This window comes from Schistocerca cancellata, chromosome 10 (assembly GCF_023864275.1).
Source record: "Schistocerca cancellata isolate TAMUIC-IGC-003103 chromosome 10, iqSchCanc2.1, whole genome shotgun sequence".
NCBI lineage: Eukaryota > Metazoa > Arthropoda > Insecta > Orthoptera > Acrididae > Schistocerca > Schistocerca cancellata.
Window position 1 is genome coordinate 8,958,359 of NC_064635.1, and position 23,919 is coordinate 8,982,277.

Consider the following 23,919-nt stretch of genomic DNA (forward strand, 5'->3'; position numbering starts at 1 on the left):
GACAGTACGGGCGAAAGACTACATCCCTGCCTTACACAATTTTTAATCGCGGCACTTCGTTCTTGGTCTTCCACCCTTATTCTTCCCTCTTCGTTCGTATAAATATTGTATATTACCGGTCTTTCCCTATAGCTGATCCATATTTTTCTCAGAACTGCGAACATTTTCCACTGTATGACATTGTCGAACGCTCTTTACATGTCGACAAATCCTCTGCACGTGCCTTCATTTTTCTTCAGTCTCGCTTCCATTATCAACTACAACGTCAGAAATGCCTCTCTGGTGGCTTTGCCTTCCCTAAACCCAAACTGATTGTCATCTAACATAGCCTCAATTTTCTTTTCCATTCTTCTATATATTATTCTCGTAGCGACTAGGATGCAAGAGCTGTTAAGCTGATTGTGCAATAATTCTCGCACTTATCAGCTCTTGTAATCTTCAGAATTGTGTGGATGATGTTTTCTCGAAAGTCAGATGGTATATCGCCACTCATACATTCTACCCACCAACGTAAATAGTCGTTTTGTAGCCATTATGGAAAGATAATTGCTTAAGTTAACAGAGATTTTATTACCGTACAGGAAATGAAAGAGCAATTGAAAAACAAATTGCAGGAAATACACTGCACCTAATGTACTCAGGGTTACTTTTCTGGTTTCTTGTTTTCTGTCGGCTTTCCTTTACCAGGTCATCAACTGATTTTCCTGATGCAGAGAGGCGCTGCAAATTTATTTTCCTCGCGATGTCTTGAGTGAAATTTCCTGTCTTAAAGTTCATTCTCTCTAATACTTTCATCTTTCCTACGTTCCCAGCATTAAATACAAGATCAGCGTCATAAATTGCAATTCTCACAACTGTAGCAATTGAAAATATGGTTTTAGAGCATTGTTTCCATATGAGTGAATTCAGGGACTCATTTGGATTGATTAGTAGTTCAGGATCTGCCAGAAACCTGTAATTTGGTTTGACAACATCGAGGATACAATCTGGAAGACTCTCCTTGTGAATGGAGCAGCTGTTACCCCTCTGAGCCTGAAGATATTTACACCAGCTAATGTGGCACAGACAATGAATGGGATGTCCATCTGTAGAGACGATGTGGAAATATGTAGCCAATACTGAATGTTTCATGTCACTTACACTGGATACTTTCCGTCTGATAGCCTTGCCAGTATACGCTATCATCTTCTCTGTGAGTTTGTAGTCTCCACCAATGCTCTTTCGATCTACGAAATTTTTACCCTTCATATAAAGGCCATTCTCCTCTCGATGTGTCCCATGCAGCCTTCTAGATGCACGCCGTGCAAGATTGCTTGAAAGTAATCCTTGGAATCGTTGTTCATCGAGCTGTTACTGTAGTTTTGCTTCAAAAAGTGGGCGTGGCAGGAAGGTCGCATCACATATTTAATTATTTCTCAGGCACTTCAGATGGTATTTCATTATTGGAACTTTGGGAACTTGAGTTTTACTAATAAATAAAAAATAATTTGCAAATGATACTTTCGGTCAATTGTACCGCGTGGTTATAATTAAACTTCCCCTATTTAATGCTTTATAACACGGAAACTAATTACCGCATGAGGACCAAATTTGGCAGCATTAATGTCAAGGACATGCGGAAGAGAAATAATGCAGAACCAATTCAAATGAAACAGTTTTAATATGTAACTCTTCAGTCTTTCCCGGCGATCTAATGACATCTTGAGTTGTCGGGTGTTCTGCCGGATATCAGCGTCGTACTTGCACGATATTTCGGTCACGTAGCTCGTGGCCTTCATCAGGTGCGACCTGAGACTGCTCCTCGAATGGACCTGGTGCAGTATTTATGACTGTGGCCTTCCCCCTCCACCAACGGCTGCAGGCGCTTCCTCTGTGGTCCGCGCCCATTCCCTGCGACCTTCTGGAGCGTTGCTGCTCCGTTTTCCGTCCGCTGCGGTTCTAGGTGTTCCCTCTGCGGTCCGCGGCCACCAAACCCGCTCCTGAGGGTTTCATCTACGGTCTGGGCTACCAAGCGTTCCCCCTGCGGTCCGCGCCCGCGCACCACGAACTGTTGGAGCGTTGCCGCTACCAGGTCCATTCGAGGAGCAGTGTCAGGTCGCACCTGATGAAGGCCACGAGCTACGTGACCGAAATATCGTGCAAGTACGACGCTGATATCCGGCAGAACACCCGACAACCCAAGTTTTAATATGCTGCTACGGTACATCGTACCATTACATACCGGTACCACTACTGCTACAAAAGGGGCTCCGTATGTGTCCAGAAGAGTCTGAAAGCGCAGGATCGGAGTCTGCACAGCAGAACGAAGCGATCCGCAGGTATGCTGGCTACCTCTGTCGATGTGCTGCGCTTGAGATCAGCGCATGTGTGAATGTTCCCCTGGTAAACCCTGTCCTTCAGGTAGCCCCACAACCAGAAATCACGGTCAGGTGACCGTGCCGGCGAAGCATTTGGAAACGATCGGCTGATAAGTCGATCGTCTCGAAATGTGTTTCGGAGAACCAGGTGAACCGCACGAGCTATTTGCGATGGGGCCCCATCGTGCAGAAAAACTTTTGAGTCCAATGCGTCTTTCTCCTGCAGGGCGGGTACAACATGCCGGCGAAGCGTATCAGAGTAACGCTGGCCAGTCACACTAGACGTCTTTGGTCTTTGAGAGCCAACATGTTCAAAAATGTATGAGTGAATGATGAACGTAGCAGTGAAGCCACACGATACGGTGACACGTTCACCATACAGAGGAACTTCATGCACAGTGACTGGAACTGGAGATCCCCAGTCTCGGAAAGTCTGTGTGTTCACCTCAGCCGTCACAGAAAAAGGAACTTTGTCAGTCCATAGGATGGTCCACAGATAGCCCTCGTCATTTTCAATCGTTGCGAGAAAGTGGAGAGCGAAGTCAACACATCGTAGTGTGTCCTCTGGTGCAAGCTGCTGTACGATATGGATCTTGTACAGATACCATTTTATAGTGGTTCGAAGCACCAACCATGGGGGATGTTCAATTTTCGTGGCACAGCACACGCACTGCCTGACGATCGGGAACAGCACGCAGCGTTGTCTCCCACAGCGACGGCGACTTCGTCAACCAGCTGCAGTGCAACCGGGCGTGAGCCTCTTCCCGGAGCGACGCCTAGTTCTCCAGTTGATTCGAACTACTTCATCATGCTGCGCACAGCAGGTGGAAAAGAGGACGCTTCCGTAACCCTGTCACCTGGCAATATTCTTGAAGCACAACTGCAGCATTACTCAGTTTGATAATAGAGCTTGACCAATAATGTCCTGCGTCCGAGCTCACGATGGCACGTCAGCAGGTGCACTGCAACTGGTCGGGCGTGTGAGACTGTGAATCAGGATGACTGATCACGGCACCTGGCGGCCACAGGTGGAACTGTACGGTGGCGCTGTGACTGATGGAAATCATGCACCCCGTACTCTGGACATTAATGCTACCACGTTTGCTACTCATACGGTAATTAGTCTCCGTGTTAAAACGTGCTGTATAGGGAAAGTTACAGGGTATGAACGCGCCCCCCCCCCCCCCCTTAAAGCATTGGAGGTTTTCGGTAATTTCTAAAAGAGAAATCATTTGCGAATATTGTAACCACTCGAAACTAAAAAATAGCTGATGAAGTCATTACAAGTAAAAAGATCGCTAGCGAAAGGGACAGATAATGTCGACAGTTTTTTTTTATAGTGGCCGAAATGATGTCTGTTATGTTACGTCATGTTGTTGTTGTGGTCTTCAGTCCTGAGACTGGTTTGATGCAGCTCTCCATGCTACTCTATCCTGTGCAAGCTTCTTCATCTCCCAGTACCTACTGCAACCTACATCCTTCTGAATCTGCTTAGTGTATTGATCTCTTGGTCTCCCTCTACGATTTTTACCCTCCACGCTGCCCTCCAATGCTAAATTTGTGATCCCTCGATGCCTCAGAACATGTCCTACCAACCGATCCCTTCTTCTGGTCAAGTTGTGCCACAAACTTCTCTTCTCCCCAATCCTATTCAATACCTCCTCATTAGTTACGTGATCTACCCACCTTATCTTCATCATTCTTCTGTAGCACCACATTTCGAAAGCTTCTATTCTCTTCTTGTCCAAACTAGTTATCGTCCATGTCTCACTTCCATACATGGCTACACTCCATACAAATACTTTCAGGAACGACTTCCTGACACCTAAATCTATATTCGATGTTAACAAATTTCTCTTCTTGAGAAACGCTTTCCTTGCCATTGCCAGTCTACATTTTATATCCTCTCTACTTCGACCATCATCGGTTATTTTACTCCCTAAATAGCAAAACTCCTTTACTACTTTAAGTGTCTCATTTCCTAATCTAATTCCCTCAGCATCACCCGACTTAATTTGACTACATTCCATTATCCTCGTATTGCTTTTGTTGATGTTCATCTTATATCCTCCTTTCAAGACACTGTCCATTCCGTTCAACTGCTCTTCCAAGTCCTTTGCTGTCTCTGACAGAATTACAATGTCATCGGCGAACCTCAAAGTTTTTACTTCTTCTCCATGAATTTTAATACCTACTCCGAATTTTTCTTTTGTTTCCTTTAATGTTTGCTCAATATACAGATTGTATAACATCGGGGAGAGGCTACAACCCTGTCTCACTCCTTTCCCAACCACTGCTTCCCTTTCATGCCCCTCGACTCTTATAACTGCCATCTGGTTTCTGTACAAATTGTAAATAGCCTTTCGCTCCCTGTATTTTACCCCTGCCACCTTCAGAATTTGAAAGAGAGTATTCCAGTCAACATTGTCAAAAGCTTTCTCTAAGTCTACAAATGCTAGAAACGTAGGTTTGCTTTTTCTTAATCTTTCTTCCAAGATAAGTCGTAAGGTCAGTATTGCCTCACGTGTTCCAACATTTCTACGGAATCCAAACTGATCTTCCCCGAGGTCGGCTTCTACCAGTTTTTCCATTCGTCTGTAAAGAATTCGCGTTAGTATTTTGCAGCTGTGACTTATTAAACTGATAGTTCGGTAACTTTCACATCTGTCAACACCTGCTTTCTTTGGGATTGGAATTATTATATTCTTCTTAAAGTCTGAGGCTATTTCGCCTGTCTCATACATCGTGCTCACCAGGTGGTAGAGTTTTGTCATGACTGGCTCTCCTGAGGCCATCAGTAGTTCTAATGGAATGATGTCTACTCCCGGGGCCTTGTTTTGACTCAGGTCTTTCAGTGCTCTGTCAAACTCTTCACGCAGTATCTTATCTCCCATTTCATCTTCATCTACATCCTCTTCCATTTCCATAATATTGTCCTCAAGTACATCGCCCTTGTATAAACCCTCTATATACTCCTTCCACCTTTCTGCTTTCCCTTCTTTGCTTAGAACTGGGTTGCCATCTGAGCTCTTGATATTCATACCAGTGGTTCTCTTCTCTCCAAAGGTCTCTTTAATTTTCCTGTAGGCAGTATCTATCTTACCCCTAGTGAGACAAGCCTCTACATCGTTACATTTGTCCTCTAGCCATCCCTGCTTAGCCATTTTGCACTTCCTGTCGATTTCATTTTTGAGACGTTTGTATTCCTTTTTGCCTGCTTCATTTACTGCATTTTTATATTTTCTCCTTTCATCAATTAAATTCAATATTTCTTCTGTTACCCAAGGATTTCTATTAGCCCGCGTCTTTTTACCTACTTGATCGTCTGCTGCCTTCACCACTTCATCCCTCAGAGCTACCCATTCTTCTTCTACTGTATTTCTTTCCCCCATTCCTGTCAATTGTTCCCTAATGCTCTCCCTGAAACTCTCTACAACCTCTGGTTCTTTCAGTTTATCCATGTCCCATCTCCTTAAATTCCCACCTTTTTGCAGTTTCTTCAGTTTCAATCTGCAGTTCATAACCAATAGATTGTGGTCAGAATCTACATCTGCCCCAGGAAATGTCTTACAATTTAAAACCTGGTTCCTAAATCTCTGTCTTACCATTATATAATCTATCTGAAACCTGTCAGTATCTCCAGGCTTCTTCCATGTATACAGCCTACTTTCATGATTCTTGAACCAAGAATAACCAAGGTTAATTACGTAGGATTTTGAGGTTGAAGTTGAGAAGCAAGCGGTTTGGAAGAAATGGCTAAAATCGCACTGAGCACTATGGGACTTAACATCTGAGGTCATCAGAGCTTAGATCTACTTAAACTAACCTAAGGACATCACACACATCCATGCCCGAGGCAGGATTGGAACCTGTGACCGTAGCGGTCGCGCGGTTCCAAACTGAAGCGCCTAGAACCGCTCGGCCACACCGGCCGGCGGTTTGGAAGAGATCGAGTGTGGTACACGGTACCAGATTTACACGAAGATCGGCGAGTACTGCAGAAGCGTACCGCACACGCCGCGCGTGCTGCAGTAGCAGGCAGGCTAGGAGGCAGTGGACGGTTAGCGCCCCCCCCCCCCCCCCCCCACCCACGCTAGGCAGCTCGAGACGCCGGGCCGCCACTTGAGGGCGATTATCCGCGGGGCCGGGCTGCTGGGCTGCACCAGCGGCTAATGAAGGCGGCACGCCCACTCTTAAGTGGATGCCAATTAAGGCGCGGCAGCGGTCCGCTAAACGGCAGAGCAGAGCGCGGGCGAAGCAGGCACGGGGCAGCGTGCACAGCGGTGGGGCAGGAATACCGGCAGCGGCTGCCGTCCAGCTGCCACACAGCCGTGTACACTGCCGGAGAGGAAGTTGGTACGCCCTTTTAGAAGTTTCCATTTCATTCGAGTTCTACTGGTGCTACTGTGCATAAGCAGCACGTGAAATGATTACATTCACAGATCAATAGCACAAGCGGTTCTGAGGTAAGAAGTATCGGCGCATGCTGAAACACCCATATTAGTACGTCGTGTAACCTCCACGGGCGGCAATGCAGGCCCTGACCCTGGCATCCAGTCGATCGTACAGATGGCGAGTGCTGTCCTGGAATACGTCACGCCACGCCTGCTCCACCTGTCCACGTAGTTCTGTAAGAATTGTTGGTTCACGAGTCACTCCTCGTCCCATCGTATGCCACACGTTCTCGATGGGAGACAAGTCCGAATATCGTGCTGGCCAGGGAAGTTGCTGCACGCCTCGCAGAGCACGCTGAGTTTCATGCGCAGTGTGCGGGCGAGCGTTATCCTGTTGGAACCACACGTCGCGCTCCTGTTGCAAGAACTGCAAAAGAACGGGTCTGACGACATTCTGCAAGTACCGAGCGCTGGATAGCGTCCCCTCCAGAGGCCGGCCGCGGTGGTCTAGCGGTTCTAGGCGCTCAGTCCGGAACCGCGGGACTGCTACGGTCGCAGGTTCGAATCCTGCCTCGGGCATGGATGTGTGTGATGTCCTTAGGTTAGTTAGGTCTAAGTAGTTCTAAGTTCTAGGGGACTGATGACCATAGATGTTAAGTCCCATAGTGCTCAGAGCCATTTGCCCCCTCCAGAAACAGCAAAGGTGAAGGATTGTAGCTTACCGCACCCCAGACCATAAGGCCTTTACTGGGTCTATGTGTCTTCGACGAATCCTGTTTATGAGACAGCTCTCATCAGGTCTACGTAGTACGCGCCAATGACCATCACTTGCACTGTTAAGTGGTACTTAAGATAGGTAAATAAATTAGTGAAATCAATGTGAAGTTGAAATTAGAAAATAAATGAAAAACTTGGTTTAGTTTAGGAGAATTACACACTGGCAAACAGCGGACAGAGCAGCAGTGGCAATGTCCGGCGCTTGCAAGTCAGCACGTTCAAGAGAAGCCGAGGTCCTCGCCTACGTTACCAGAGCTGTCGATTCAGCCGTCAGGGCATCGCCCGACCGACTCACGTGTTTCTCAATTGTCACGTGTGATCGAAGGCCCTCGCCTGCATTCTAAGAGCCAATGACCGACGTTAAGAAGTAATTTATTTAGTGTTTTTCACCCTGACATAATGCTTTAGTATCAAATGCCCTTTGCAGTAATGCTCATCCTGATAATTGACTAGCATCAAAAGAGAATACCCAGTTATATTGAGTGTCAGAAGAGCTACAGTACACACAGGCAGAATCTGCTTTCATCGGTGGAGACCACGGCGCGCCACTCCATCTTCCGAGCAGCCGATCTGTGCATATCGATGGCGTGCCGTGAGTGCCAGAAATGTGCGCGCCCGTAGTCCCACCGCTAATAACCGGATGTAAATAGTCGGCCGTTTTGGCTGAGCGGTTCTAGGCGCTTCAGTCTGGAACAGCGAAACCGCTACGGTCGCAGGTTCGAATCCTGCCTCGGGCATGGATGTGTGTGATGTCCTTAGGTTAGTTAGGTTTGAGTACTTCTAAGTTCTAGGGGACTGATGACCTCAGATGTTAAGTCCTGTAGTGCTCAGAGCCATCTGAACCATTTTGAACCGGATGTCAGCACCTCGTGTTGACACGCCTGCACTCACAAGGCCCCCTACCTGTGCTGTCGCAGCAGTACGATGTGCCATTCCTGCCCTCACAATACGGCACTCGTGGAGGCCGTCTGTGTTTCTTTGGCTTCCGCAACTCCGTCTGCGGGTGTGAGAATGTTCACGCACCTCAACACTGATAGCATCGTTGTACAGCTGACGCAGCACGTCCAACTCGTGTGGCAATTCTGGGAAAAGTGCGTCCCGCCACTCGGAAGGCCACAATTTGACCCCTTTAAAACTCGCCCATTTGGCTGTAGGAAACACGAGGCCGTCTCCGCGGCATGCCTGCCTGCTTGCTTCACACGTCTGCCTTCTGGCTGTCAGCATTCCCTACTAAATGGTAGACACAGACGGCGCTCTGGTAGCTGTACCACTACACTGTCTGTTGGCGGACGACTTTGAAACCATTATCAGTTCTCCTGCTAGACTGCAGGTGCCATATGCCGTCATCGGATCAAATCGACGTCCTCTTTGCAGGTGTGCTAAATGTTTTCCGGTAGTGTATATCAACAGCCATATTCGGGAATTGCGGGCTTTCAAATAAAACTACGCACCCCCCGACTCAGAGTTGCAATATTAAAAGTTTTGGCTGGTTTAGTTGTCTAGGAGCTGGGTTACGTAGTTGCCACATTACAAGCCAAATATTGCTGAGTCTACAGTATACAATATGAATAGACACATGAATCGAATGGTCGAAGGTTCCTATCACTTGGCAATCGCGAATTAATCTAGAAATTTATAAATGAAAGGTTGCAATTAAATAAAACCTGCAGGTACTATCTTAACGACTTTAAATAATGAGTGCGATAGTAGAAGTACTTTTGAGAATGCGGTATATTTATGCCAAACACTTATTGGTGTCGATGATCCAGCAATTACATAAAATATAAGTTGAATAACAGGGAAACAATAGATTCCTACTGCACGTAGTTAGTTATGAACAACAACATAGCTCGAGAGATATTCACTTCTACACGCACACTACGTCTTCACTGCAGAACCCACGGAAATCACACAAGAACACACGTCGGCACTCCGCAATATTTCTCTCTCGCGATCACGCGCAAACTGCTTCACTCCACGTCTTCCACGCCACTATGCGTCTGTCACGCCGTCACTTCCAGCAATCCCCGTGTCCTGTCTACATCTACATTTATACTCCGCAAGCCACCCAACGGTGTGTGGCGGAGGGCACTTTACGTGCCACTGTCATTACCTCCCTTTTCTGTTCCAGTCGCGTACGGTTCGCGGGAAGAACGACTGTCTGAAAGCCTCCGTGCGCGCTCGAATCTCTCTGATTTTACATTCGTAATCTCCTCGGGAGGTACAAGTAGGGGGAAGCAATATATTCGATACCTCATCCAGAAACGCACCCTCTCGAAACCTGGCGAGCAAGCTACACCGCGATGCAGAGCGCCTCTCTTGCAGAGTCTGCCACTCGAGTTTGCTGAACATCTCCCGTACCCCCTCAGAACTCCCCTCTCGTGCCATCTGTCGAAACGATGCTCCTCTCCCACTTCCAGCCAGTCTCCTCATTGACGAGCGCTGTGATTGGTTAGAGCGCTCGCGCTATGTCTTCAAGCCAACGCACCCACACACATATTTAAGCACATACGAAATACTGGATTTACATTTAAATACGTGAAAATAAAGAAATATTCCTACGGCTATATCGTAAACACGCTCTACCAGACATTATTAAATACATAAACAATGAAATAAACATATATCAAAAGAAAAGAAGCAAAAGTAGGCCTTTAGCCTAATGTCTCTGTGCTTTCTAGAACACAGTAAATATTTAACCAATTTCTTCATGAATAGCATATATCGGATGTAAACAAAGACATGGATGAATAAATATATTCACAACCATGCTGCTACTGTTTTTTCGTGTAGCTGTGGAGTACTTGTGGCCTGACGCGATCGATAGGAATCGGCCAGTTTGACCTCCAATTACTTAAGTACCATTCAAGTTATATGCCTGTAACTTATACCAATTTAGGTTTACACTAATAGCTTTCTAAAGACACGGCGATCGACAAAAACGGATGAAGCGTTTATATTTTGGAAATTCGTTGCTGGGTGTTACTTGTGTAATTTACATGCAGATACTAAACTTTAATAACGATATTGAACATCTGATTACACCATCAGAATCGTCGTGCGCATAATAGTAATGTACTTGTTTCTTTTTGATTCATCTGGCTACTGTTAATTGCTATACCAACTGCGAAATGTCTGCCACTAAGGCTTCACAAAGACCGCAATCTTTGGCACTCCCGGTGTCTCTCTTTCATTGTAACAAAGCACCGTCCTTGTCACAGCGGAATTCCCAGCCACGCGGCTGGACCGTGCGCTGGGGTCACCTACCCCCCCCCCCCCCCCCCCTCTCGTCCGGCTAACGTTCGCCGGGCCCCGGCTGGCCGAGCAGCCCGTGCGGCCACGCCAAGTTAGGATATTTTCAGGGCGCCGCAACTCACCCCTTAGCTCACAGAATACAGGGTGCCAAGGGCTCTTCCGCTACCAGCATCTGTTTCTCCTCGCCTGTTCTGTTCGCGACTCACTCGTGGGAAGAGTGACAGTCGTTAAACTTCCGTATCAGCTCTAATTTCTCTTGATCTCATTCTTGACTTTGCCAGAATGGAGACGATCTATGGTGTAATGAACTTCGGAAAAACCCCAAACCGCCAAGATTGCTACGAACTATTTACTTATATGACCGGTTTCCGTAAGATTATGTTACCATCCTCGGATCTGTACGGACGGAACTAGATTCACATGATAATAATTTTACAAAAGTGTAACGAAATACGGTTGGCATGTCCATACATATGATAAAATTACATACCTTGAACTTTGCAGTTCATACAATCTTCGCCATCTGTCGGTTGTATCGTGTCATATCACTGATATATCTGTAAGGATCGTGGAACACAATGGACATCCAAATTACATAATCAAAATAATTCTGTATACAAAACGTAAGATTTATGCGCCGACTGCCAGCGTTCCTGCTCTTACCACAGCTGAATACAGACGGCGATGCCGAGGAAACCTAACACTGCGCCGTGAGTTCGCCAGGTGGCACTGCAGGAGTACAATTTACAGTTGGTTCTTACGTGAGGCAAGGCACATTTATACAATACTGAGAATTGTTATCCTATTAATTAAAAAAGCTGTACAATAACAAAAATTTGTTAAAATAATAATGAAAAAGGCTTTAACGTAGTCGTCATTCTTTTCCGACGCCCAGTCCAATCAGGGACTTGAGTGACTTGAGTGGTATTGACCAAACTATTTTATAAAATTCTTCTAATATTAAATGGAAGTCTTAAAACAGTCTGTATAACTTATAACTGGAACATCCAAACGTTTTGTGATACCCTATAGCAAGCAGTCAAGTTTTTTTTCTTTTTTTCTGTTCCACGATTGTTGCAGATACACTTGCAACATGACGCGATGCAAAGCGTAGATGGCGAAGATGATATGAATTTTAAAGTTGAAAGTACGTAACTTTGGACTCGCCAACTGTATTTCGTTACAACTTTTGTAAAATTATTGCCCTGTCAATCTGGTTCTGTCCTTACAGATACGTAGATCGTAACGTAGTCTTACCGCAACGTTCAACTAAATGCATTACTAGGGATTCTGGCTCTTTGGAGTCTTTTCGAAGTTCATTCTGCGATTTTTCTGCTGTCATCATTTCACTGTCTCGTTGTCGCGCAGAAGTTAATGCACTGGATGACAATAGGGGTAAAGTAGCCACAAGACGTGGTAGGGTATCCGTGTGACTTACTTAGTACATGTACACACCATCCGTGAGTGTAGACATCAGAGTCGGAAATCTGTGTGACAGGTGAAGCGGCCATCAGAGAGCTTCAGCGTTGTTCTTGTTTAGTGCTGTCACCAGGCCAGGCACTGTACGTATGGGGTGCGAACAGCGTCACATGTGGTGGGATCACACTGAAGGACACGGAGATGCTGCGTACTCGTAAGAGAGAGCGTTATCAGCATCTGGCAGGATTTGAAGAGAGTTCCTATTCTGCGATGCCATTTCGCATACTGCACCATTCGTGCAATTTCCACATTTGTGACGCATTCGGATGTGACAGTGGTCCGATGTTGGACTGCAGGGAATTAATACAAAAATACATTGTTTATTACGTAGGTTTACATGAATTATTATAGTTTTTTGGGGCTTAAGTTTATTTTAACATAATGATGTAAATGATCTGAAGACGGTCACATTCTAACCGAAACCAGTAACCAGTGTATAAGTAAATAAATGTCTTATTGCGGTCGAGGCTGTTTTTCTTCCATTTTTGAAGTATGAGTTACCGTCCCGTGCGTAGGCTGCCGTTAACATCACAACACAAACAGCTGCGTCTGGAGTGGTCCCATGCCGGAAAGCATGGACTACTAATGAACGGCCTCGAAATGTGTTCAGCAATAAGCAGCACCTTTCCCCGTGGACTTACGGCGCGTGAGACGTAGAGTGACTGTGTGGGCCAAAGCGAGTGAGGTAGCAGTCGGTGAGTGAGTGTTATTTTGTAGGTTTACTCCTTTCTGGGTGATAACATTTATAGCCGTTTGCTCCACATTCTTTCCTTTTAAAAGATGTAAGGGCACTGATGAGGTTGCCGTTGAGCGCCCGCAAACTGCAAACACCCCCCCCCCCCACACACACACACACAACAGAGTAATATCTTACTCTGTTACTCGCTCCTGTGCCTCTCGCATCCATCTAGGAAAGATAACCTGAAGATGCCTAAATAAGGCGAAACGCGTCGTTGAAAAATAAAAAAAAATAAAATTGCAACCAAGACTGTTTTTAACCAATACTGTTAAGCACTGGTTTGCTGTATGTCACATATGGATTGTCAGAATTTCTATAGTACCATTTTTAGGGGACTTTATTTGCTAACTGACTAAGTGATAGCTGTCAGTTTGCCTCCAAACTTGTCCACTTTCGAAGCTGATAATGAAATGAGGATGTTGCCGTTTCTTCCGCTGTTTTGCCCTATCTGTAAACTTCGAAGGAGGAGATTCCTTGTCGAGCCTCGTGGTAAACCGGAAGGTCGCAGGATCGAGTCCCCATCAGCCCAAAAATTTTTTCCAGTCTTCCTTAACCTCGTGTTCACCTGTCAATGATGTGAAGATTCGCCAAGAACGACCTGTGATTGGTATTCCATGCTTTGCAGGTTCCTTATGCTGGTTGGGTTGCTAGGTATGTTGGGCACACGCAAGTCGCCAAAGTGGCGTGCAATTGAAACACTTGCAGAGGGTAATTGAGTCAAAACAGAATCATTATTACAGGGTGATTCAAAAAGAATACCACAACTTCAGGAATTTAAAACTCTGCAACGACAAAAGGCAGAGCTAAGCACTATCTGTCGGCGAATTAAGGGAGCTATAAAGTTTCATTTAGTTGTACATTTGTTCGCTTGAGGCGCTGTTGACTAGGCGTCAGCGTCAGTTGATGCTAAGATGGCGACCGCTCAACAGAAAGCTTTTTGTGTTATTGAGTACGGCAGAAGTGAATCGACGACAGTTGTTCAGCGTGCATTTCGAACGAAGAATGGTGTTAAACCTCCTGATAGGTGGTGTATTAAACGTTGGTATAAACAGTTTACAGAGAATGGGTGTTTGTGCAAAGGGAAAAGTTCTGGACGGCCGAGAACGAGTGATGAAAATGTAGCACGCATCCAGCAAGCATTTGTTCGCAGCCCAGGAAAATCGACTCGCAGAGCTAGCAGAGAGCTGCAAATTCCACAATCAACTGTATGGAGAGTCCTACGAAAAAGGTTAGTTATGAAACCTTATCGTCTGAAATTGGTTCAAGCACTGTCTGCAGCTGATAAGATTAAAAGAATCGATTTCTGTGATTTTATCCTTGCTCAAATGGAAACAGAGGAATCTTTCGTTTCAAAGATTGTGTTTAGTGATGAAGCAACTTTCCACACTAACGGGAAAGTCAACCGTCACAATGTCTGTATATGGGGCACTGAGAATCCGCGGGAAACAACTCAGTATGAACGTGACTCGCCTAAGGTGAACGTATTCTGTGCCATTTCAGCCAATGAAGTTTTTGGTCCCTTTTTCTTCGAAGGTGCTACTGTAACTGGACTACAGTATCTGGAGATGTTAGAGAATTGGCTGTTCCCTCAGCTCGAACAAGAAGCACAACAATTCATATTTCAGCAGGATGGAGCGCCACCACATTGGCACTTATCTGTCCGTAACTACCTGAACGTCGACTACCCGAGGCGATGGATCGGCCGCCAGGCAGCCCGTGACAGAGCACTTCATCACTGGCCTCCAAGAAGCCCTGATCTTACCCCCTGCGATTTTTTCTTATACGGGTATGTTAAGGATATCGTGTTTCGGCCACCTCTCCCAGCCGCCATTGATGATTTGAAACGAGAAATAACAGCAGCTATCCAAACTGTTACGCCTGATATGCTACAGAGAGTGTGGAACGAGTTGGAGTATCGGGTTGATATTGCTCGAGTGTCTGAAGGGGGCCATATTGCACATGTCTGAACTTGTTTTTGAGTGAAAGAAAAACCTTTTTAAATACTCTTTGTAATGATGTATAACGGAAGGTTATATTATGTTTCTTTCATTAAATACACATTTTTAAAGTTGTGGTATTCTTTTTGAATCACCCTGTATTATGACGAGATTGCAGATTAGCTCAGTCATTGCGAAGCAGCTGCCTAACTCATATTTAGCCTTGAGATCAGCTTGCAACGTGTTTCAGCTGGTCCACTACGGCCAGACTCAATACTTTGTAACATCTCCTGTTTTACGGGTTGCTTACTTTGTAGTTGTAATCTCTCTCTCTCTCTCTCTCTCTCTCTCTCTCTCTCTCGCTCTTTCTCACTCCATCCTTTCTCCGTCTTTTTTTCTTTCTGACTGATGTGCCTCTCCCATTTCTCTCTCCTCTTACTCACCTCCATGTCTCTTTCTTCCTTCCTGTTCCTAGCCTCCTCGTTCTCTATTTCCTTCTCAGCACCGTCCATTTCTCTTTCTTTCTCACTCACCTCCACTTTCTCACTTCCCCATCCTATTTCTCTTACACACTTCCATTTCTCTCTCTCTTTTCGTATCTCTTTCACCTCCTCTTTCTCTCTCACTCCTCTTCCCATTTCTCCACCTCACTCACCTCCACTTCTCTCTCTTTTTTATCTCTCACAGTTTCACCCCTCCTGCCCCTCACTCTTCCTTTCCACTTCTGCCACTTCCCCACTCTTTGCTCCTGCCACTGCCTGGCTCTGCTGCTGACTTGCTGCGCCTCTGCCCGCAGCCTGTGCGTGGCGGACCTGGTGTTCTGCGCGCTGGTGCTGCCGTTCAGCGCGTCGCGCTTCGTGTCGGGCACCTGGGTGCACGGCGACCAGCTCTGCCAGCTGTTCCCGCTGATGCGCTACGGCAACGTGGGCGTCTCGCTGCTCTCCATCGCCATGATCACCATCAATAGGTCAGTGGGTCTACTATGTTGCCTCACCCACTACGACGACTTTCGCTGGCGTGGGAAAGATGTCATGCTTTTATTCATCTTTTGAGTCCTGTATTGCACTATTCACAATGCTTTTCATAACATATCTGGATGATATTGAATGTAAGAGTATTTCTGCTAAGTTTCAACCTGTTCTCCCAAGCACTGTTTTTGGTCACATATATACAATAATCTCAGGTACACAATCATCTCAGGGGTACAATGATCTCAAATACACGATGGTCTCAGAAATATGATGATCTCACATAGATAATATCAGGTAAGTAATGATCTCAAATAAACATTGATTTCAGGTAAATAAGTATCTGCGGTAAACAAGTATGTCAGGTAAATAAGTATTTAGATATATAAGTATTCAGGTAAAAAAGTGCAACAAGTAAATGTCCACGTAAATAATGAAAACTGGTAAATAACGATCTTGGGTAAATAATAATATCAAGCAAATATTGATCTGAGATAAATAATAATCTCAGGTACATAATGATGGCACATACGTAATAACAAGCACATAATCATCTGATCTTCATAATACCGAAAGGTACATAGAGATAGCTGTACATAGTAATGGCAGAGACACAATACAGACAGCTACATAGTTGTAACAGGCATATAGTGATGGCAGGTACATAATGATTGAAAGCAGTTGACAATCTGACGTGAATAGTGGCCGAAGACACATAGGATGGTAGGTACATAAGGGTGGTAACTGCATCATGATCTGATGTACATAATGGACAAAGATACATAGTGAAACCAAATACATGGCCTCTACATAATGACGGCAGGTAAGTAAAGACGACAGGAGACACTGATCACAGGAGTGTAATGCTTAATATTGACAGGTATATAGTGATGGCATGTAGAGGAAAGGTGCCTACTATGCGATAGTTCCCTAATATGAGACACCCCAACTCTGCTCATGTTAGGGGTTGCACTCTGGTGGAGAGTTTCTGAAACACGTCTGTTGTGTGCCAGACGACGACGCATCGAGTAGGAAGCCATAGTTGAGCCGGACACAGTACGTAGAGGTTGATACAAAATTTCTTTACTTTGGAGTTTTTGGGACATCGGTGTTGAGACAATATTTCAGCTTAAAGGTGAGTGAATATTACTGTACTATTTTATTGATGTTATTTGTGACGGTATTACCTATAATAATTGACAATTGGGTTCATTTTCCAACGAACGTTGTTAGCAAGTGCGTGATTCTTTGTGTAAGACGGCGAAATTCCTAATACGCGATAGTATGGGGATCCAAATACGCGACAGTGTCGCATATCACGATACCTATCGCATATTGGGGGAACTCGTTCTCTCACGATTTGTTATACGTAATTTACGCAATACTGTCATGAGATAACAATATTTTATAATTTATTGTAGTAAATTTTGGCAAGTGAAATACTCCCTTGCAATGGAAGAGCGATTTTATGCGCTTAAATCTACGGACATACGAAGCATGGCCTTCCAGTTAGCTGTCAGGAATAGGCTGAAGAATCTCTTCAGTTCAGAAAAGGCTTCAGTAGGAAAGAAATGGCTCCGAGCTTTCCTTAACAGACATCCCATTTTATCAATGAGAACTCCTCAGGTACTTGCAGCAGCAAGAGTGAAAGCTTTAACTCCAGAAAACGTGGGGAGATTTTTTTATATTTACGAATCTGTGTTATCTAAAGTCAACCATAACCAGCATCGAGTCTTCAATGTTGATGAAACTGGGGTGACGCCTGTGCAGCACAAATACAGCATGGTTATTGCAATGAAAGGGAAGAGACAAGTTGCTGTCTTGACTTCAGCAAATAGGGGAAATCACATCACAGTTGTAACGTGTATGAACGCAGCTGGCACTTATGTTCCACCTCTAATCGTCTTCGCAAGGAAGAATATGAAGCAGGAATTGATGGACGGTGCACCTGCAGGATTAATATCAGCTTGTCATCCAAGTGGCTGGATACAAACTCATATTTTTACCCAGTGGTTTGATCATTTTGTGAGTCATGTAAAGCTATCTTGAAATGACCCTGTCATTTTGATTCTTCATGGGCATTATTCCCATACAAAGAATCTCGAGGTGCTAGATAAAGCACATGAAAACAATGTTCATATTGTATGTTTGCCACCTCACTCAACGCATAAAATGCAGCCACTTGACGTCGGATTTATGGGGCCTTTGAAACTTACTAAGCCCAAGAGATAGAAACGTGGTTGGCAAGTAACCCAGGGCGTGTTATCACCCCATTATTAATAGCCAGGTTATTTTGGGCAGCTTACAACCGAGCAGCATCAATGGAAGCATCTGTGAATGCATTCAGAAAAACAGGTCTCATCCCATGCAACAGAAACATCTTTAGGGAACATGAATTTTCAATTCATCGCCATGCTGCCGCTCTTCAAGAAAGAGATGCCAGAAACGAAAATGAAACTACTGACGGTGATGGTCAAGCTGTCAGCCCGGCAGCCATCAGACCTCTGCCACACATCGCAAAACCACCCGGAGATAGTCAAATATAACTTCAACTTCTTATGTGAAGCAATTTCAAGAATCTAAACAGAAGAAATCAGAGGCTGCAGCTAAGAAATGAGCGAGAAAGTTATTTGGGGAGAAGAGTGGAAAATCTTCCAATCGTAGACCTAAAGCAGAAGAATCGTCTAGTGACTCGGCATCCGATGTCCATCTTCATGGCAGTGCGGATTCAGACAGCAGTGATGACGATGACGCGGAGTGTCTGTTCTGTACTGGGCGCTTTTCTGAAGGCAAACACGGGGAGAAATGGGCACAGTGGACGAAATGTTATCGCTGGGCTCATGAAGATTGCGGTGTCACAGAAGACAATTTTGTTTGCCCCGGATGTCGTAAATATAATGTGGTGTCACCGCCAGACACCACACTTGCTAGGTGGTAGCTTTAAATCGGCCGCGGTCCATTAGTACATGTCGGACCCGCGTGTCGCCACTGTCGGTAATTGCAGACCTAGCGCCACCACATGGCAGGTCTAGAAAGACGGACTAGCACTCGCCCCAGTTGTACGACGACTTTGCTAGCGACTACACTGACGAAGCCTTTCTCTCATTTGCCGAGAGACAGAATAGCCTTCAGCTAAGTCCATGGCTACGACTTAGCAAGGCGCCATTAGCCTTACAGTGATTGTAATTAACCGTATCTGAAGATAGTCTCACTTGTATCGTCAATAGCGATGTACCACAAGGATGCATTAAAGTTAAGTAAACCGACGATACGTTCTTTTCTTATAGCATTAATTAAGTATCCTGTTCCAGACTTCACGACAGCCGGCGTGTGTGTACGCGTGCCTTTCGGTAACCTCACCCTGTGTCTAGACTGTCTTGTCTAGACACAACATATAAACCTAAGAAGTGTGAAATGAGTGAAGCATAACACAAATGAATTGTATATTCATATGTCATTATTCTGTAACAAAATAATTAAAGCAAAATGTTATTACTGTCTCATATTAGGAAACCTTGATCTCATTTCTACGAAATGCCTTGTTTGTGAAGATTTAATAACTACTCTGAAAGATTGTTTATTATTGCAAATACGATAATTGTACGATAAAATTAAATAATGCAAGATATTATTGCCATCATAAAAAATTCAATTGGACTTACTTTTAGGCCTTTCAAGTGGGTTTACAAAAGTGTGTCTCACATTAGGCACCTTTCCTCTATGTAATCTTGTCACATACATAGTAACAGCAGGTACATAATGATGGGAGATACATTACCATGGCAGGCGGAACCACAGTGTTGAGCGGTGGGAGGTGTCGACAGGTGGGTGACGACAGCCGCGGCGTGTTGCAGGTACATAATGATCGCGCACCACGGCTGGTACGGCCGCATCTACCGGCGCCACTGGATCGCCGCCATGATCGCCTTCTGCTGGCTCTTCAGCTACGGCATGCAGCTGCCCACGCTGCTCGGCGTCTGGGGTGAGTACCGCCCACCTACCTACCTGCCTATCTAACCATCATCCATGTGTTCTCCTTTGCGTAGACTTTCACGGGACACCTCTGACCGTTCCATTTCGCCCATTAATTTATTAATTACGTTCAAACACTCAGTGTACACTGAAATTGCAGAAACCCTGCAGATGTCTGTTCTACCGCGTACACAAGATATGGAAGGGCAGTGCATTGGCGGAGCTGTCCTTTGTACTCAGGTGATCCACGTGAAAAGATTTCTAACGTGACTACGGCGGCACGATGGCAATTAACAGACTTCGAGCGCGGAAGGGAAGTTGAAGCTCGGCGCATGTGACATTCCATTTCGTTAGGGAACTCAATAATCCGAGATTCGCAGTGTCAAGAGTGTGCCGAGAATACCACATCTCGGGCTTCACCTCTCACCACGGACATCGCAGTGGCCAACGGCGTGCACTTAAAGACCGCGAACAGCGGCGTTTGCGTAGAGTTGTCAGTGCTGGCAGACACTGCGCAAAATAACCGCATAAATCAATGCGCGACGTACGACGGACGTATCCTTTGGCAAAGTGCGGCGAAATGTGGCGTTAATGGGCTGTGGCAGCAGACTACCAACGTGAGTGCCTTTGCTAGCAGCACCACGTCACCTGCAGCGCCGCTTCTGGGCTCGTGGCCGTATCGGTTGGCCCCTAGACGACTGGGAAACCGTGGCCCGGTGAGATGAATCGTGATTTCAGTCGGTTGTAAGTAGGCTGTTTATGTTTTCTTGTCGGCAACGTTACGTAGCGCTCTGTATGAAAATCACTGGCTGTGCTGTGTGCAGTCTGTGGCTAGTTCGCATTGTTGTCTGCCATTGTAGTGTTGGGCAGCGGCAGTTGGAGGTGAGCCGCCAGCAGAGGTGGATGTGGGAAATGAGATGGCGGATTTTTGAGTACAGAATGGATATTATGAACTGCTATGTATATTATGCTTTTTCAACACTATTAAGGTAAATACATTGTTTGTTCTCTATTAAAATCTTTCATTTGCTAACTATGCCTATCAGTAGTTAGTGCCTTCCGTAGTTTGAATCTTTTATTTAGCTGGCAGTAGTGGCGCTCGCTGTATTGCAGTAGTTCGAGTAACGGAGATTTTTGGTGAGGCAAGTGATTTGTGAAAGGTATAGATTAATGTTAGTCAGCGCCATTCTTTTGTAAGGATTACTGAAAGTCAGATTGCGTTGCGCTAAAAATATTGAGTGTCGCTTTAAGCACAGTCATGTATAATTTTTCTAAGGGGACGTTTCATACGGTAAGGGCTTATCGTAGGGTTCGAGTGTGACGCAGACCCCAAGAAGCCACGGACCCAAGTTGTCAACAAGGCAGTGTGCAAGCTGGTGCTGGCTCTGCAATGGTGCGGCCTGTGTTTACGTGAAATGCCGTGGGTCCTCTGGTCCAGCTGAAGCGATCGTTGACTGGAAATGGTTATGTTCGGCTACTTGGACACCATCTGCAGCTATTCGAGGACTCCATGTTCCCACAAAACGATGAAATGTGTATGGATGACAATACGCCAAATCGCCGGGGCACAATTGTTCACGACTGCTTTGAAGGACATTCTGGACAATTCGAGCGGATGATTTGGTCACCCATTTCGCCAGACATTAATGCATCGATCACTTGTCGGACGAAACTGAGACGTCGTTCCGTGCACGACGTCCTGTGCTGGCAACACTTTCGCAGCTGTGGACGGCTGTAGAGGCAGCACGGTTCAGTGTTCCTGCAGGGGACTTCCAGTCCACCGGCCGAAGTGGCCGAGCGGTTCTAGGCGCCACAGTCTGGAACCGCGCGACCGCTAACGTCGCAGGTTCGAATCCTGCCTCGGGCATGGCTGTGTGTGGTGTCCTTAGGTTAGTTAGGTTTAAATAGTTCTAAGTTCTAGGGGACTGATGACCTCAGATGTTAAGTCCCATAGCGCTCAGAGCCATTTGAACCATTTGAACTTCCAGTCCACGTCACGTCGAGCTGCCGCGCTACACCGGACTAGAGGAGGTCCCGCACGATAGTAGGAGGTATCCCGTGACTTTTATCGCTTCGTTGTATATCACTTCACCACCTGAGGCGTGGCTGTAAAATAATTCCACTGACGCTGTCACAGAATAAGAACGCATATGGTAAAGAATCGTGAAGCCTTCTCAGTCGGTTGTGGCACCTGTGATGTCTGTAGGCAGATAATTCCGGCCGTGGCCTCATCTTGTGTAAAAGCTGTTATTCTGTTTTGTCAGAAAAATGACAAGTGTAATAATACACCAACGAACTGTTGTGAAGTTTTAGATGGAACTTGGAAAAACTGCTACTCAAACCTATCTTTTACTAGAAGAAGCGTGCGGAGAAGACAGTCTATGACGTATGCGAACAAGCGATTCTAACACGGGCAAGAAGACATTGAAGATGACTCATGCCTGGGACGCCCTTCAACATCAAAAACGGAAAAGTACCGAAAACGTAGGTAATGTGATTCGATCTGACCGTCGACTGAATGTGTGATCAATTACTGCAACTGTAGGTACTGACAAAAATGTGTACACATGTCTTACATAATTAATCTGACATGACAAAAGTTTGTGCACAACAAATTTTTAGGATCCAACAAACAAAAGCTCGTGAAAATTATTCGTACTATCACTTTCAATACCACTCAAAATGATCATAATTTGTTCTAAAAGATGAATTTCTTCTAAATAACACGTGACAAATCTTCGTTTTCCACATATGAGCCAAAACTATGCCCGTATCCATGCACTCAAGGGACCCAACTTTACCGATAGCGAAGTAACTTCGAATGAGCAAACCAAGACCCAAAGCGAAAATGATTGCTTTTTCATTATTCATGGAACTGTGTATCTTCACTGGATTCTTGAAGATCAAACCATTAATCGAAGTTATTACGTTGAGGTTCTTGCTCAAATCCGTGTGAAAATCCGAATTGTGGAAGAATGTGTCATGGGAGTGGTTCAAGACGACGCACCGGCGCGTACTGCGTTTTGTGTTAAAAGGTTTGCAACTGACAACTGCATCCCAGCGTCAGACCACTCAGTTTATTGGCCTGTCCTATCTCCATGTGATTTATCTGTTCCCAAGATCAAACCTGCATTAAAAGGAAAAATATTTCGCCCCGTTGAAGCAGTGAAGAAAAAGCAATGCGTATCATCAAGGAGCTCACAGAGTGGAAACTTCGCATGGAGCGTTGAGGGGTAGAGGAGGGGAGTATATTGAGGGTGCCAATGACTAAATATGTATGATTTCTAAATAAAATGTCGTTCAGCAATAGCCACACGTAATACGTCAAATGTATGTTCGTCAGTATCTGATCAATTCACATCTGGCAATACTTAACGAACAAACGTCTGCTGTCGAAACTACCATCGGAGCACGTAAGGACGATGAACCTCTCCACCACTCGATAGGTTAAAAAAAAAGAAATAGCCCTTTATCAATCGGTAGGTTTAAAAAATAATTAAATATGCCCTTTATTCGTGGTACAGTACTGCCTTACTTTTGCACACCTGTTTGTTTAGTAGTCGCCGGGATGTCCGTCCACATGGCGCGCACTGTGGTAGGGTTGGCTGCCTAGCTCCCAGGCGAACACTTACCACTGCTGGTTTCTGCGTTGACAATGAAGCAACCACAGACGCACGATTTCTTTGCTGTGTTTTGCTCGCTGCTTCGAAGCAAGCCTCCTGAACGCGCAGTAAGTCCCGTATCACGAAGTTTGGACCAGTGTGAGAGTGTGAAGCAGTGTTTCATGGATGAAGCAATGCCCTGTCACGTCGTTGCTATCTTCTAAACGTTTAGTTGTACTGCAGTTTTAAATGCTTTTGTTGAACAATTCATTTCAAGTCCGCCACATCTAGGCGTAATTCACTTTAGATGTACACATGATACCTTGTTTATCCCAAGCAATCTGTGCACGGAAGATCGGCACATCTAACAATGCAGCCACCCTGAGTATGCTGTATATTGTTGGCGACAGAACGGATCCTTGAGGGATGCCAGCTGCCA

The 23,919-nt window shown here is 45.4% G+C and overlaps 1 protein-coding gene across 2 annotated transcripts in view; it reads left to right on the forward strand.

Moving 5' to 3' along the window:
- LOC126106484 (G-protein coupled receptor moody) overlaps positions 1–23,919 on the forward strand; it is a 501,560-nt gene that overhangs the window by 421,014 nt on the left and 56,627 nt on the right. For both annotated transcript variants that reach the window (XM_049912785.1, XM_049912786.1), the window contains 2 exons: positions 15,735–15,905; positions 19,761–19,888. In XM_049912785.1, the coding sequence (XP_049768742.1) occupies positions 15,735–15,905; positions 19,761–19,888 (299 nt within the window). The remainder of the gene's footprint in view (positions 1–15,734; positions 15,906–19,760; positions 19,889–23,919) is intronic.